Raw genomic sequence first — 13,765 nt, forward strand, 5'->3', positions numbered from 1 at the left:
CTGTTCGGGGGGCGGGGTTTCACGGAATGACGCGTTTGCGTCGTGACGTCACGACGCAAACTCGTCATTTCGCGAAACTCCGCCCCCCGAGCAGGAGCGCTCGGGAAGAGGGAGGAGAGGAGATAAGGACACACAAAGTGCCGCGGCGGGCGCCCCGTGCGGTAACACGGCTCGCCCGCCGCTAGAAACGGCACTGTATATATATATATATATATATATATATATATACACATACATACACATACAGTCCATGAGGCAGCACTCCCATATGTAAATAACAGCCCCAGTGCCTTCTTCAGATGGTGCCTGCTGGCCAGGAGCCCAAATACAGCAAGTGGTGTTGGCTTCATTCAGGTAATTAAAAGTCTTTCCACTACCTGAGTGCCGCTGAGACCGCTTGCTATATACGTATATTACAGGGACGTGCGGTGAGCTAAATAGCTCAGGAGGCACTGACTATCACCAGAGCCAGATTTACATGCAATATACGATCCAAAGCGTACATCTGGGCATTATACACAGGTGCAGCAGTATAAACTCCCGGAAATTTACAATTCAAATACAGTTATTATATTGTGTATATATATATATATATATATATATATATATATATATATGTAAATACGGAAACCGCCCAAGTAAATCTTGCGTTTGCCCCTGGATGGTGATGATTACCACAGACTCCTTACTATGCTGAATGCTATAGATGTGTGTCATTCAAAATACAGGACTGAAAACAAAAGTGTACAGAAGCATCTATATAAATACACATAGGAGGTATCTTTATTTGCTACTACACATCAGGTCCATTATCTGTATATGAAAAAGCACTGACTTTTATGCAATAGAAAAATCTCACGTGTTTCAAATTCATACAAATTTATTAGTTTCAAATGACTTTATATTACATACCAACCAACTATTCAGCATACAGTCCCCAGTCCCGTATTGGGGGGAGGAAGTTGGGGGAAGCAGCGGGTCAATAGATGCTGTGTGCCAGCATCTATTCAACAGTGCAAGGAGAGTGCAGGGCATAAACCACAGTGTCGCAAACTGGGGACGGGGATTAGGGGGGGGGGGGGGGGGGGGGGGGTGGCGGCACAAGGCTACACTCCTCTTCTAGAGGCTCCGTCCTGTTTTTGGGCGCAGGAGTACGTAGGCTCCTGTATTAAGGGGCACTAATGTTGGGAGGTATGATGATAGCATCAACATTCTTCTTTTATTCAATAAAACACATTCACAATTCAAATAGTTATTATATTGTCATAGACAGCTCGAGTAAACAAAATATAAAGGAGGATTAGCCACAACTAGAAAGGCAGAAATCACAAACATTGCTGCTTCTGGCCGCCCACAATGTTGTAGGAAATAAGTATGTGCAGCAACAAAATGGAGCTGAAATAAAAATAAAAAAAATGCTATTTTAATTGCCACATTTTGCCTATAGCTTAATAATAGGACTGCAGATATAAATCAGCAGGTGCCATTTCCGGTATTTATAGGCTGTTGCAACAGCAACTCGCCCCCTTCTTCCCTTATTGACTTGATGTCAATGAACTTTAGAGGGATAAAAAACTTTAACCAATGTTTGAGGAATATAATATAACTGACCTGGTAGGTTCACCTGCTAACTTACTGTGGTCACTAGCTGCTGACAAGAGAAAGTAACACGACCATCTTTTCTATTTGTCTTATCCATATATTAAACTGAAACCACAGGTTAAAGACAGCATTAACAAATGAATATGTAAAATTTTCCATACCATGACAACAGTTAAAACTTTGACTTCCTTTGATGTAAGCTAATTATTAACCTCATTACAAGTAATTGTCTTGTTATCTGGCAGCACTAGACTGTTCCTAGAGGAAATAAGGCTACGTATAGGAAGATTGGTGATAAAAGAAATATCTTACCTAAAACAGTTATACTGTGGCTGTAATGGACTCCTAACATCTTTACCTATACACATATTTCTCAGTGTTGTTGCCAGTGGTCCTATAAGAAAGCATGTAAGCACTTGCCACCTCACACAGCACACATTCTTTGGAATAGAATATACATTTACCTGCCAAAAATAAGAAGCACATAATATTCACAGAAAACAAAAAATACAAAACATTAGTGTGTTATCCTATTCCATTCATGTCCCAAGGCAAAGATCCAAATAGCTGCTTCCCAAAGCTACAAAACAATGGAAAATAATTGTCTTTTCTGCGACATTTTGAAATGTTTAAGTGCACTTTGTAGACACTATACCAGTACAAAGTTAGCATAAAATATATTAATTTACTTATCAAATGACACCTTGCAAACAGAAATGATACCATTTGCAAAATGACAGACCTCAATAGCCCATTCTAGTTCCAGGCTTGGCTTGCTTCTTCACGATTCTGACCTCCTGACTAGGATCTCTTGTTGCAGTCATCTGACTGGAGATTGGTGTTTTTGCTGAATGGTCAGGCTGACTTTTTGGTAAGAGGTACTGCAGAGGTATTGCTGTTCTGTCGTGACTGAACGCTTCAGAAGATTTGTGTTTTTTGTCACTTTCAGCACTAGCTGCTAGCGCAGTGTATAAACCTTTACTGGTAGTGCCCTGGAATGTCTGCTTATTCTCTTTTGTTGCAGCTTGAATGGAAGCGTCACCTTTGGCAGTGAGAGCACCATGTCCATTTGATGTTTGGATATTTTGTTGACCAAAGTGTACACCCCTGTTTGCTAATGCTGGCTCCACCTCGTGGCTACTGTTCTTTAACATTTGAAGATGATTTGTTCCTTTCCCTTCTTCTGGTTTCTTCGACCTGTCAGCTAGGTGATGGTGATATTTGGATGGTGTCACTGAGGTTGGCACACCAGGGAGGGTTTTCCCAATCTGTGCATTTGTACTGGTATTATTTTCCTTTGTCGTTTTCATTTGGATATCTAAGTAGCTTTTTACCAACTGCTTGTCACCATTTTCATGTGGATTACAAGAATGTGCAGGGGTTATTCCCTCTGCTGTGTCCATCACTAAAGGTCTACGCTGACGGGGAATATCCGGTATAGATTTTCCATTGTTGTGATGGATAGCTATATCTTCAGTGTGCCTTTTTTCCATGTATACCTTGTTCCATCCAGTAGACTCACAACTGGCTAGTTCAGTAGATCCTTGGTTTATTTGTGGTTTTTCCTGTGACTTTATATGACTGTCCTGCATGGTAGTAAGAGAAGCTGTGAAGACATCAGAGTCATCTCCATGCCAGTTATATAACATGATTTTCTCAGGGACAGGAGATGAACAAGAAGAAACAGAAGAGTAAACTGTGGATACTGAATACAAAGGGACGGGATTATTATTGTCCACTGGAATGCTCATGGATCGAATCTCAAGATTTGCAGGTAAGGTCACATTTGAAGCTGGTTTCAAGAGAGATATATCCTCTCTGGGTGCTCCCACCTGTTTGTCTCCAAAGTCAGTTTTGTCTGTGTAGTATTTGTTTTTCACCCATATACTGCTCATGCAGAAAAATAGGAGGGTAGAAAAATAGAGAATACAGCCTCCTCCCAAAATCCCGAGTCCAACAGTACCAAAAGGATTCATGTAGCCAATTGTAAGAAGCACGATGGACGCAATAAGCAATGAAGTTGAAACAAAGGCAATAATCCCTATGAAGACGTACTGCATTTGCATGCCGGTGTTTTTTCCGTCTTCTGCAGATGCCATGATGATGATGAGTACAGTAAGTTGATCTGTCTTCTCACTATACAGTACGGTTACTTTATACACTAACCCAGCCTGCAACTTGACTCACAGTCTATTTCTCTGCTGTCTCCTCCTCCAGTATGTAAATAGTCTGAAACAAACAGCAAGACGGTCAGTACATGCAGAACAAGAAAAACAGCTTTGTGTGATATGTACCTTTCACTGAAAACTACATTCTTTTACTGCTCACTGCTTATACAAATATTACTATATATATGAAACCTGATTTTAGAGAGAAAATGCTTTCTTAATATGTATTGATTTTTTCTTATCCAGTCAGGAAATATCTATATAGATCATCAACCAGAGGCATCAATAGTGGCTCACACTGTCTTAACACACAGACAAATATTTGTGTGTGAGGTATTTAATATGTTTTATAATATTTATTTAGTTGCCAAATGTAATATTTCTACAATGACTAGATCATATTTCATGTCTCCACTCCATCAATTCCACCCTACCATTAGCTGCACAACATTGCCATAGTCACCAATAACTGCTTTACTACTGGTCGCAGATAATTATGCCATACAGTGACCACGGTTATCCCACCTCCTGCTACAAATGTATTTGACTCCTTTATGTATCAATTGTGTCCCCTACGTCTTAGGTTTGGGTAAGGCCATCTTTAGCTCCTGTTTAATTTCTTTATGTGAAATTTTTGACATCTTCATTTTATATCATATGTACAGCATTGGGTGCCATACCCACCTGGATCCTGGGGGCCCATGTTATTTTGATTATTACATAATCTTCACTATGTAGTATAATAAAACAACTGGTGACCTACAGCGCTTCACTTTTTCCACTTTTTGTTATGTTACAGCCTTATTCCAAAATGGAATAAATTTGTTTTTCCCCTCAAAATCTACACACAATACCCCATAATGACAACGTGAAAAAGTTTGAGATTTTTGCTAATTTATTAAAAATAAAAAAAGGATTTTAATACCTACCGGTAAATCCTTTTCTCCTAGTCCGTAGAGGATGCTGGGGTTCACTTCAGTATCATGGGGTATAGACGGTTCTGCAGGAGCCATGGCCACTTTAAGACTTTTCAAGGGTGTGACCTGGCTCCTCCCTCTATGCCCCTCCTCCAGACCTCAGTATAGGAACTGTGCCCAGGGAGACGGACATTTCGAGGAAAGGAATTACTTTTAATTTTTAACGGTGAGATTCATACCAGCTCACACCTCAACCATGCCGCACAACATGGCATTCAATACAACACATGCCAACGGGCATGAACAATCTTTGCAGCAACATGCTGAAAATAACCGTAATACAACACTTGTGTAACTACAAACGAATAACTGCAGGTAAAGTACGCACTGGGTCGGGCGCCCAGCATCCTCTACGGACTAGGAGAAAAGGATTTACCGGTAGGTACTAAAATCCTATTTTCTCATACGTCCTAGAGGATGCTGGGGTCCACTTCAGTACCATGGGGTTATACCAAAGCTCCAGTACGGGCGGGAAAGTGCGGATGACCCTGCAGCACCAATTGACCAAACTGTAGGTCCTCATCGGCCAAGGTGTCAAACTTGTAAAGCTTAGCAAAAGTGTTTGCCCCTGACCAAGTAGCTGCTCGGCAAAGTTGTAATGCCGAGACCCCCTGGGCAGCCGCCCAGGTCGAGCCCACCTTTCTATTAGAATGGCAGTCACCGAATTTGGTACAGGCAATCCTGCCGTAGAATGAGCGTGCTGAATCGTACCTCTGATCCAGCACGCAATAGTCTGCTTAGAAGCAGGATACCCAATCTTGTTGGGAGCATACAGGACGAACAGAGCTTCTGTTTTCCTTATCCGAGTCGTTCTTGCGACATAGATCCTCAAAGCCCTGACCACATCAAGGGACTTTGAAGCAGCGATGGTGTCAGTAGCCACTGGCACCACAATAGGTTGGTGTATATGGAAAGAAGAAAACCACCTTTGGAAGAAATTGTTGATGAGTTCATAACTCAGCCCTATCTTCCTATCTTCATGGAAGATCAGGTAAGGGCTCTTGTGAGACAAGGCCCCTAACTCAGACACCCTTCTTGCGGATGCCAAGGCCAGCAGCATGACCACTTTCAAAGTGAGAAATTTCAACTCCATCTCCTGGAGAGGTTCAAACCAATCCGATTGAAGGAATCGTAACACCACGTTAAGATCCCATGGTGCCACAGGAGGCACAAATGGAGGTTGGATGTGTAGCACCCCTTTCACGAAAGTCTGGACTTCTTGAAGGGAGGCCAATTGTTTCTGAAAGAAAACGGACAAAGCCGAAAGCTGGCCCTTGACTGAACCCAATCATAGGTCTGCATCCACACCCGCCTGGAGAAAATGGAGAAAACGTCCTAACTGAAAAAACTCTTCCGTTGGAGTCTTCTTGGTTTCACAGCAAGACACATATTTTCTCCAAATACGGTGGTAATGTTTAGACGTTACTCCTTTCCTGGCCTGAATAAGAGTGGGAATGACTTCTTTGGGAATACCCTTTCGGGCTAGGATCTGGCGCTCAACAGCCATGCCGTCAAACGTAGCCACGGTAAGTCGTGATACACGCAAGGCCCCTGCTGTAGCAGATTCTCGCGAAGAGGAAGAGGCCGAGGATCTTCTATGACCAACTCTTGAAGATCTGGAAACCAAGCCCTCCTTGGCCAGTCTGGGACCATGAGGATCGCTCGAACTCCTTTTCTCTTTATGATTTTGAGAACTTTTGGTATCAGTGCAAGTGGAGGGAAGACATATACCGACCGGAACACCCACTGGGTCACCAGTGCATCCACTGCTATTGCTTGAGGGTCTCTCGACCTGGAACAATATCTCTTAAGCTTCTTGTTGATGACTTCCTTGGGAATATCCTTTCGGGCTAGGACTCTCAACAGCCATGCCGTCAAACGTAGCTGCGGTAAGTCTTGATACGCACACGGCACCTGCTGTAGTAGGTCCTCTCGAGGAGGAAGAGGCCGAGGATCTTCTATGAGCAACTCCTGAAGATCTGGAAACCAAGCCTTTCTTGGCCAGTCTGGGGCAATGACAATTGCTCAAACTCTTATTCTTCTTATTATTTTGAGAACTTTTGGAATCAGTGGAAGTGGGGGGAAAACATATACCGACCGAAACACCCACTGGGTCACCAGTGCATCCACTGCTATTGCTTGAGGGTATCTCGACCTGGAACAATATCTCTCAAGCTTCTTGTTTAGATGAGATGCCATCATGTCTACTTGAGGAACTCCCCAAAGACTGGAGATCGTGTCTGCTGAGGAAGTCTGCTTCCCAGTTGTCCACTCCTGGAATGAAAATTGCTGACAGAGCTCTAACATGTCTTTCTGCCCAGAGGAGAATCCTTGTCACCTCTGCCATTGCCGCTCTGCTTTTCGTTCCGCCTTGCCAGTTTATGTATGCGACTGCTGTTACATTGTCCGACTGGATCTGCACGGGTTGATCTTGAAGAAGATGTACCGCTTGTAGAAGGGCGTTGTAAATGGCTCTCAATTCCAGAACGTTTATGTGAAGGCAGACTTCCTGACTTGACCATTTTCCTTGGAAGCTTTCCCCCTGTGTGACAGCTCCCCAGCCTCAGAGACTTGCATCCGTGGTTATTAGGACCCAGTCGTGAATCCCAAACCTGCGTCCCTCTAGTAGGTGAGAACTGTGTAGCCACCACAGGAGCGAAATCCTGGCTTTGGGGGACAGGATTATTTTCCGGTGCATGTGTAGGCGGGAACCGGACCACTTGTCCAATAGGTCCCACTGGAATACTCTGGCATGAAATCGGCCAAACTGTATGGCCTCGTAGGGCGCTACCATTTTCCCCAACAACCGAATGCATTGATGGATCGACACGCTTGTTGGTTTCAATATTTGTTTGACCATTTTCTGGATTTCCAGAGCCTTTTCCACTGGAAGAAATACTCTCCGTACTTCTGTGTCCAGAATCATCCCTAAAAAGGACAATCTTGTCGTCGGTTCCAACTGCGACTTTGGAAAATTCATGATCCAACCGTGTTGTTGGAGTATTGACAGCGAGAGTGCGATGTTCTGCACCAACTGTTCCCTGGATCTCGCTTTTATCAGGAGATCGTCCGGATAAGGAATTATATTGACTCCTATTTGACTAAGGAGGACCATCATCTCCACCATCACCTTGGTGAATACCCTTGGTGCCGTGGAGAGTCCGAACGGCAACGTCTGGAACTGGTAATGGCAATCCTGTACTGCGAATCTCAGATAAGGTTGGTGAGGAGGATAAATGGGAACATGCAAGTAAGCATCCTTTATGTCTACAGATACCATGAAGTCCCCCTCCTCCAGACTGGAAATCACTGCCCTCAGGGATTCCATCTTGAACTTGAACCTTTTCAGGTAGAGATTCAGATTTTTCAGGTTTAAAATCGGTCTGACTGAGCCGTCCGGCTTCAGAACTATGAAGAGGCTTGAATAAAAACCTTCTCCTTGCTGTGGCAAGGGTACCAGGACAATGACCTGATCCTGACATAATTTTTGAGTTGCCGTTGTTAATGCCTCTCTTCCTGGAAGAGAAGCTGGCAAGGTCGATTTGAAAAATCGGCATGAGGGATGTCTTGAAATTCTAGTTTATACCCATGGGATATTATTTGTAAGACCCATGGGTCCAGGCAAGATTGAATCCAGATTTGACTGAAAAGTTTCAGACGTGCTCCCACCCCAGCGTCATGCTGCAGATTTGGCAGGAGCAGGGGTTGACTTCTGCTCCTGGGATCCTGGAGACGCTGCGGACTTCTTTCCTTTTCCCCTACCTGCCAAGAAGGGGGAACCTTTGGCCTTTTTGTATTTGTTGGGCCGAAAGGACTGCATGTGAGAGTGATGTGTCTTTTTTGCTGGTGCAGGAGCAGAAGGCAAGATTGTCGACTTACCTGCGGAAGCCGCCGAGACTAATGCATCCAGCCCATCACCAAACAAGGCCTCACCTTTATACTGGAGAGCCTCCATATTTCTTTTGGAATCTGCATTAGCATTCCACTGGCGAATCCACAACGCCCTCTGAGCCGATACTGCCATGGTAGCGGTTCTTGATCCCAAGAGACCAATATATTTCATGGTTTCTAGTATGTACGCAGCAGCGTCTTTGATATGACCTAAAGTTAGGAGTATCTCGTCTCCATCTATTGTGTCAATGTCTATTGTGCGGTCTGTCGGCTCCTTAAGTGAAGCCATTCCAGGAGCAGGGAGAAACACCTTTTCTCTTTTATGACAGGGCCTTGTCTAAAATGCGGGGTGACTCCCACCTTTTGGAAAAAGGTAAGCTGCCTGAATTCCTTTTGGGAATCTGAAATTTCTTTACAGGTTAAATCAGACTCCCTCCAAGAGACTGTTCAACTCCTGAGATGGAGGGAAAATTACATTACTTCTTTACTAAAGTAAAAACCCTCTCCTTGTGGTAAAAGAGGGGGCTTTGTAACTTCTAACACCTCCTTTATAGCTAAAACTTGTTTTGAATGCTTTTTGCCAACTTAGGATCTATTCCCCTGGAATCACTAGTGTCGACACAGGAATCAGAGTCCGTGTCGGTATCAGTTTGTACAACTTGTGCAAATTTGTATGTGACCCAGAGGGGTCCCTGTGGATGAAAGGCAGAACTATTAAAAATCATATCTTCAACAGATTATATTCAGTTTTCTGTATGAGATTCAGTAGTGATTCACACTATCATGTAACCTTTCACCCAGTCAGGCTCTTGGTGTCATATTACACCTCTGTGTCTCTACCATGTCTCCCACAGAGGAAGAGTTCACTGCCTCAGACATGTCACATGCACAACCACACCACAGACACTCCGGGACTTATAGGGGACAGACCCACAGTAAAATCTGTCAGAGGGACACAGATAGGATTTGCCAGTTCACAACCCAGCGCCAGTAACACAATGTCTGTGAACACAAAATGCCCACTGACATGCAGCGCTTTTATAATGCTAATCACACAATTATATAGCACCAAATTCACTGTGGCCCCCTCTGTTTTGCACCCTGATACTTGTTCAGTAGTGGAGGAGGACCAGCGTTGTCTCTGCAGCCTGAGGAGAGAGAGAAAATGGCGCTGAGCAGTGTGCTGGCCGACTGAGGAGGAAGCTCCACTCTTCAATGGTGTGTTTCTCCTCAGCTTTTATGAGGTAATTTTTTTATACTGGCGGGGGTAGGACTGTGCCTCAGCAACTTATGCCCCTTATTTATGCCAGTTTCCATAGGTTTCATGCTGCCCAGGGCGCCCCCACGCGCCCTGCACCCTGCAGTGCCTGTGTATGTGTGGGCAACATGGCGCGCTGCGCTCCCGACAGCCGCGCGGTACCTTTAGCCGTCACTTTCTTGATTGAAGATCTGTCTGCTAACACTCACCTGTCTTCTGACTTCTGTCTCTGTGAGGGGGGTCACGGCGTGCTGTGGGAGTGAGCATCTAGGCACGGCTAGCGTTCAGTTCCCTTCAGGAGCTAATGGTGTCCTGTCAGCCAGAAGCAGAGCCATGAAACTCTTTAGGAAGTTGGTTCCTACTTCTGCCCCCTCAGTCCCACGAAGCAGGGAGACTGTTGCCAGCAGTTCTCCCTGAAAATAAAAAACCTAACATAAGTCTTTTCAGAGAAACTCAGTAGAGCTCCTCTGGAGTGCATCCAGTCTGCCTGGGCAGATTTCTAAAACTGAGGTCTGGAGGAGGGGCATAGAGGGAGGAGCCAGTTCACACCCTTGAAGTCTTAAAGTGCCCATGGCTCCTGCGGAATTGTCTATACCCCATGGTCATGAAATGGACCCCAGCATCCATCCTTCCAAGCTAATATGTAGCGTTCAACCTCCATGCCGTCAAACATAGCCGAGGTAAGTCTTGATAAGTGAATGGCCCCTGCTGCAGCAGGTCCTCCCGAAGAGGAAGAGGCCTCGACTGCAGCTGTAGATCCAGAAGATCCGCGTACCAAGCACTTCTTGGCCAGTCTGCAGCAATGAGGATTGCCTGAACTATTGTTCTCCTTATGAGCTTTAGAACTCTTGGAATGAGTGGAAGTGGAGGAAACACGTACACCGACTGTAACACCCATGGAGTCACTAGGGCATCCACCGCCACAGCTTGTGGGTCTCTCGACCTGGAACAATACCGCTGAAGCTTCTTGTTGAGACGAGAGGCCATCATGTCTATTTGAGGTACACCCCAAAGATCTGTTACCTCCATGAACACCTCCAGATGGAGTCCCCACTATCAGCAGATCGTCCAGATATGGGATTAAGTTCAACCCCTGTCTGCGGAGGAGAACCATCATCTCTGCCATCACCTTGGTGAACACCCTCGGTGCTGTGGAGAGGCTGAATGGCAGTGCCTGAAATTGATAGTGACTGTCCAACAGTGCAATTCTGAGGAAAGCCAGGTGCGGCAGCCAAATCGGAATGTTGAGGTACGCATCCTTGCTATTCAGGGATTCCAGAAATTCTCCCTCCTCCAGACCTGAAATCACTGCTCTGAGAGACTCCATTTTGAATTTGAACACCCTCAGGTAAGGGTTCAACGATTTCAAGTTCAAAATTGGTCTGCCTGAAACATCCGGTTTCGGTACCACAAAAAGGTTTGAATAACCCTTGTTTTGCATATGAGGTTGAACTGGGACAATGACCTGTGACTTTTCCAATTTTAGGGTGGCTTCCTGTAGGATAGCCCTGTCTGTCAGCAAAGCTGGCAAGCCTGATTTGAAGAATCGGTGAGACGGGAGTTATTGAAACTCAATATCCTGTACCCAGGGATCCAGGCTGGACGACACCCAGACGAGGCTGAAACGTCTGAGTCTCGCACCCCCCAGCCCGTCCTCCAGGCTTTGAGGTCCACCGTCATGCTGAGGATTTTGAGGAACCAGAAGCAGGTCTCTGGTCCTGGGAGCCTGCGGGTGCAGGCTTTTTGGATTTTGCCCGACCACCTCTAAAGAAAGTGGTAGAAGGCTTGGGCTTTTTAGTCTTAGTGATCCGAAAGGACTGCTGCACAGCTGAAGAACACCTTTTCTTCATAGAAGGAGTAGCAGAGGGAATGAAAGGTGACTTACCCGCGGTTGCCGTGGAAATCCACGCATCCAAAGCTTCCCCAAATAGAGCCTGACCTGTTTAGGGTAGGTTCTCCACATTTCTCCTGAATTCCGCATCTGCAGATCAGTGGCGTTGCCAGAGTCCCCTGCGAGCTGATATCGACATGGAGGATATCCGTGCAGTCAGTGTACCGAGGTCTTTCATGGATTCCACCATGAACCCCGCAGAAACCTGTATGTTACGTAAAAACAATTCAATGTCACTACTATCCATTGCATCCAAATCCTCTAGTAATGTGCCACCACTTTACAATGGCTTTAGAAATCCATGCACAGGCAATAGTGGGCCTTAAGGCCACTCCTGAAGCAGTGTATATGGATTTGAGCGTAGTGTCAATCTTACGACCAGCCGGTTCTTTCAACGCGGTAGAACCAGCAACAGGTAAAACCACTTTTTTAGACAGTCTGGAGACAGATGCGTCAACAATTGGTGACGCATTTTTTCCTATCTTCCTCAGGAAAGGGAAAAGCAACAAGAATTCTTTTTGGGATCTGGAATTTTTTCTCAGGGTTTCCCCAAGATTTTTAAAATATAGTGCTTAATTCTTTAGACGCGGGAAAGGTTAGCGGGCTTTCGTATTATCAGTGAAGTAAGCCTCCTCAGGTGTAGTGTCATTAATGTTTAACACATCTCTAATGGCCTCATCATGAGCTGCACCCCCCTTTGCAAGGGATGCTCCCCCCCCCCCCCCCGAGCACGTCCCTATCACCGTCTGAAGTATCAGAATCGGTATCCGTGTCATCTTGCATAATTTCGGCAAGTGCACGTTTTTGTGGGAGCAAGCTAGTGAATTTTGCAGGAATAGGGACAGAGCCTGACCAAACTGCCCTAGACTTCTTCAACAGCTGAGTTTCAGTCTCCGTATTAGCTTCAACAATAGGGATCTGAGACAAAGCATTACAATCCTGTGTACATGGAATGGATCCCCCCTGAGAGGAAACATCTTCTGCAGCATATGACACAGGGTCCCTACACATGGCTATGTGAGATAGTAAACCCCCCCCCCCCCACACACACACACACGGAAATGTCACACACAGTTTCCCCCCAAGTATACCACAAAGATTGGAGCCAACCCACACACAGCGCTTTTTAAGATAGAACTAATAACACTACCAGTGCTGTCTGTGTACCTTTATAGACTACACAGACTTTACACAGCCCCCACCCCCCTTCTACAACCCCCTGGTACCGTACAAGATAGCTGGAGCTGACTTAGAGGGACAGCTCTCCCTGTCAGCGCTTCTGCAGGCAGGAAGATGGCGCTGAACGCTGCTGGGTCCGCTCTGATGAGAAGCCCTGCCCCCTTTCATGGCGCTGCTTCCCGCTCTCCTGTAGTTTATACTGGCCTGAGGAATTGTGCTGGCAGTGATCCTGGGACCCTGACAGGCTTGTTGGACAGTGTAGGGTGTAGGCGCTGACTCAGGGCGCCCCTCACAGCGCCGCACCATGTACCGCTGAGCCCCGGAGTGGTTAGTACTGCGCTCCCTACCCTGTTGCCGCCATCTTCACACCGGCTCCCCGCTTGCCAGGGGGAATGGTGACTAACTCACCACTGAAGTCTTCGGGCTCTGTAAGGGGGTGGCGGCATGCTGCTGGGGTGAGCGATCCCCTGTGGTGAGGAACGTTCGATCCCCTCAGGAGCTCAGTGTCCTGTCAGCGGAGATAGTGGCTCAGACCCCGCAGGGCGGACACTACTCCCCCCCCTTAGTCCCTCGAAGTAGGGAGGCTGTTGCCAGCAGCCTCCCTGTGCCTAAACTCTAACAAAAAAATAAAACTAAAAGAACTCCTATGGAGCTCCCCTAGCTGTGACCGGCTCCTCCGGGCACATTTTCTAAACTGAGTCTGGTAGGAGGGGCATAGAGGGAGGAGCCAGCCCACACTCTCAAACTCTTAAAGTGCCAGTGGCTCCTAGTGGACCCGTCTATACCCCATGGTACTAAT

At 46.0% G+C, this 13,765-nt stretch overlaps 1 protein-coding gene across 5 annotated transcripts in view; it reads right to left on the minus strand.

Annotated features, from left to right (window-relative positions):
• Positions 1–1,078: 1,078 nt before the first annotated feature.
• Positions 1,079–13,765, minus strand: part of LOC134906019 (uncharacterized) — a 64,625-nt gene continuing 51,938 nt past the window's right edge. For all 5 annotated transcript variants that reach the window (XM_063914677.1, XM_063914676.1, XM_063914680.1 and 2 more), the window contains one exon: positions 1,079–3,831. In XM_063914677.1, coding sequence (XP_063770747.1) covers positions 2,346–3,701 — 1,356 coding nt within the window. In that variant the 5' untranslated portion in view covers positions 3,702–3,831 and the 3' untranslated portion in view covers positions 1,079–2,345. The remainder of the gene's footprint in view (positions 3,832–13,765) is intronic.

Source organism: Pseudophryne corroboree, chromosome 1 (assembly GCF_028390025.1).
Source record: "Pseudophryne corroboree isolate aPseCor3 chromosome 1, aPseCor3.hap2, whole genome shotgun sequence".
NCBI classification, from domain to species: domain Eukaryota; kingdom Metazoa; phylum Chordata; class Amphibia; order Anura; family Myobatrachidae; genus Pseudophryne; species Pseudophryne corroboree.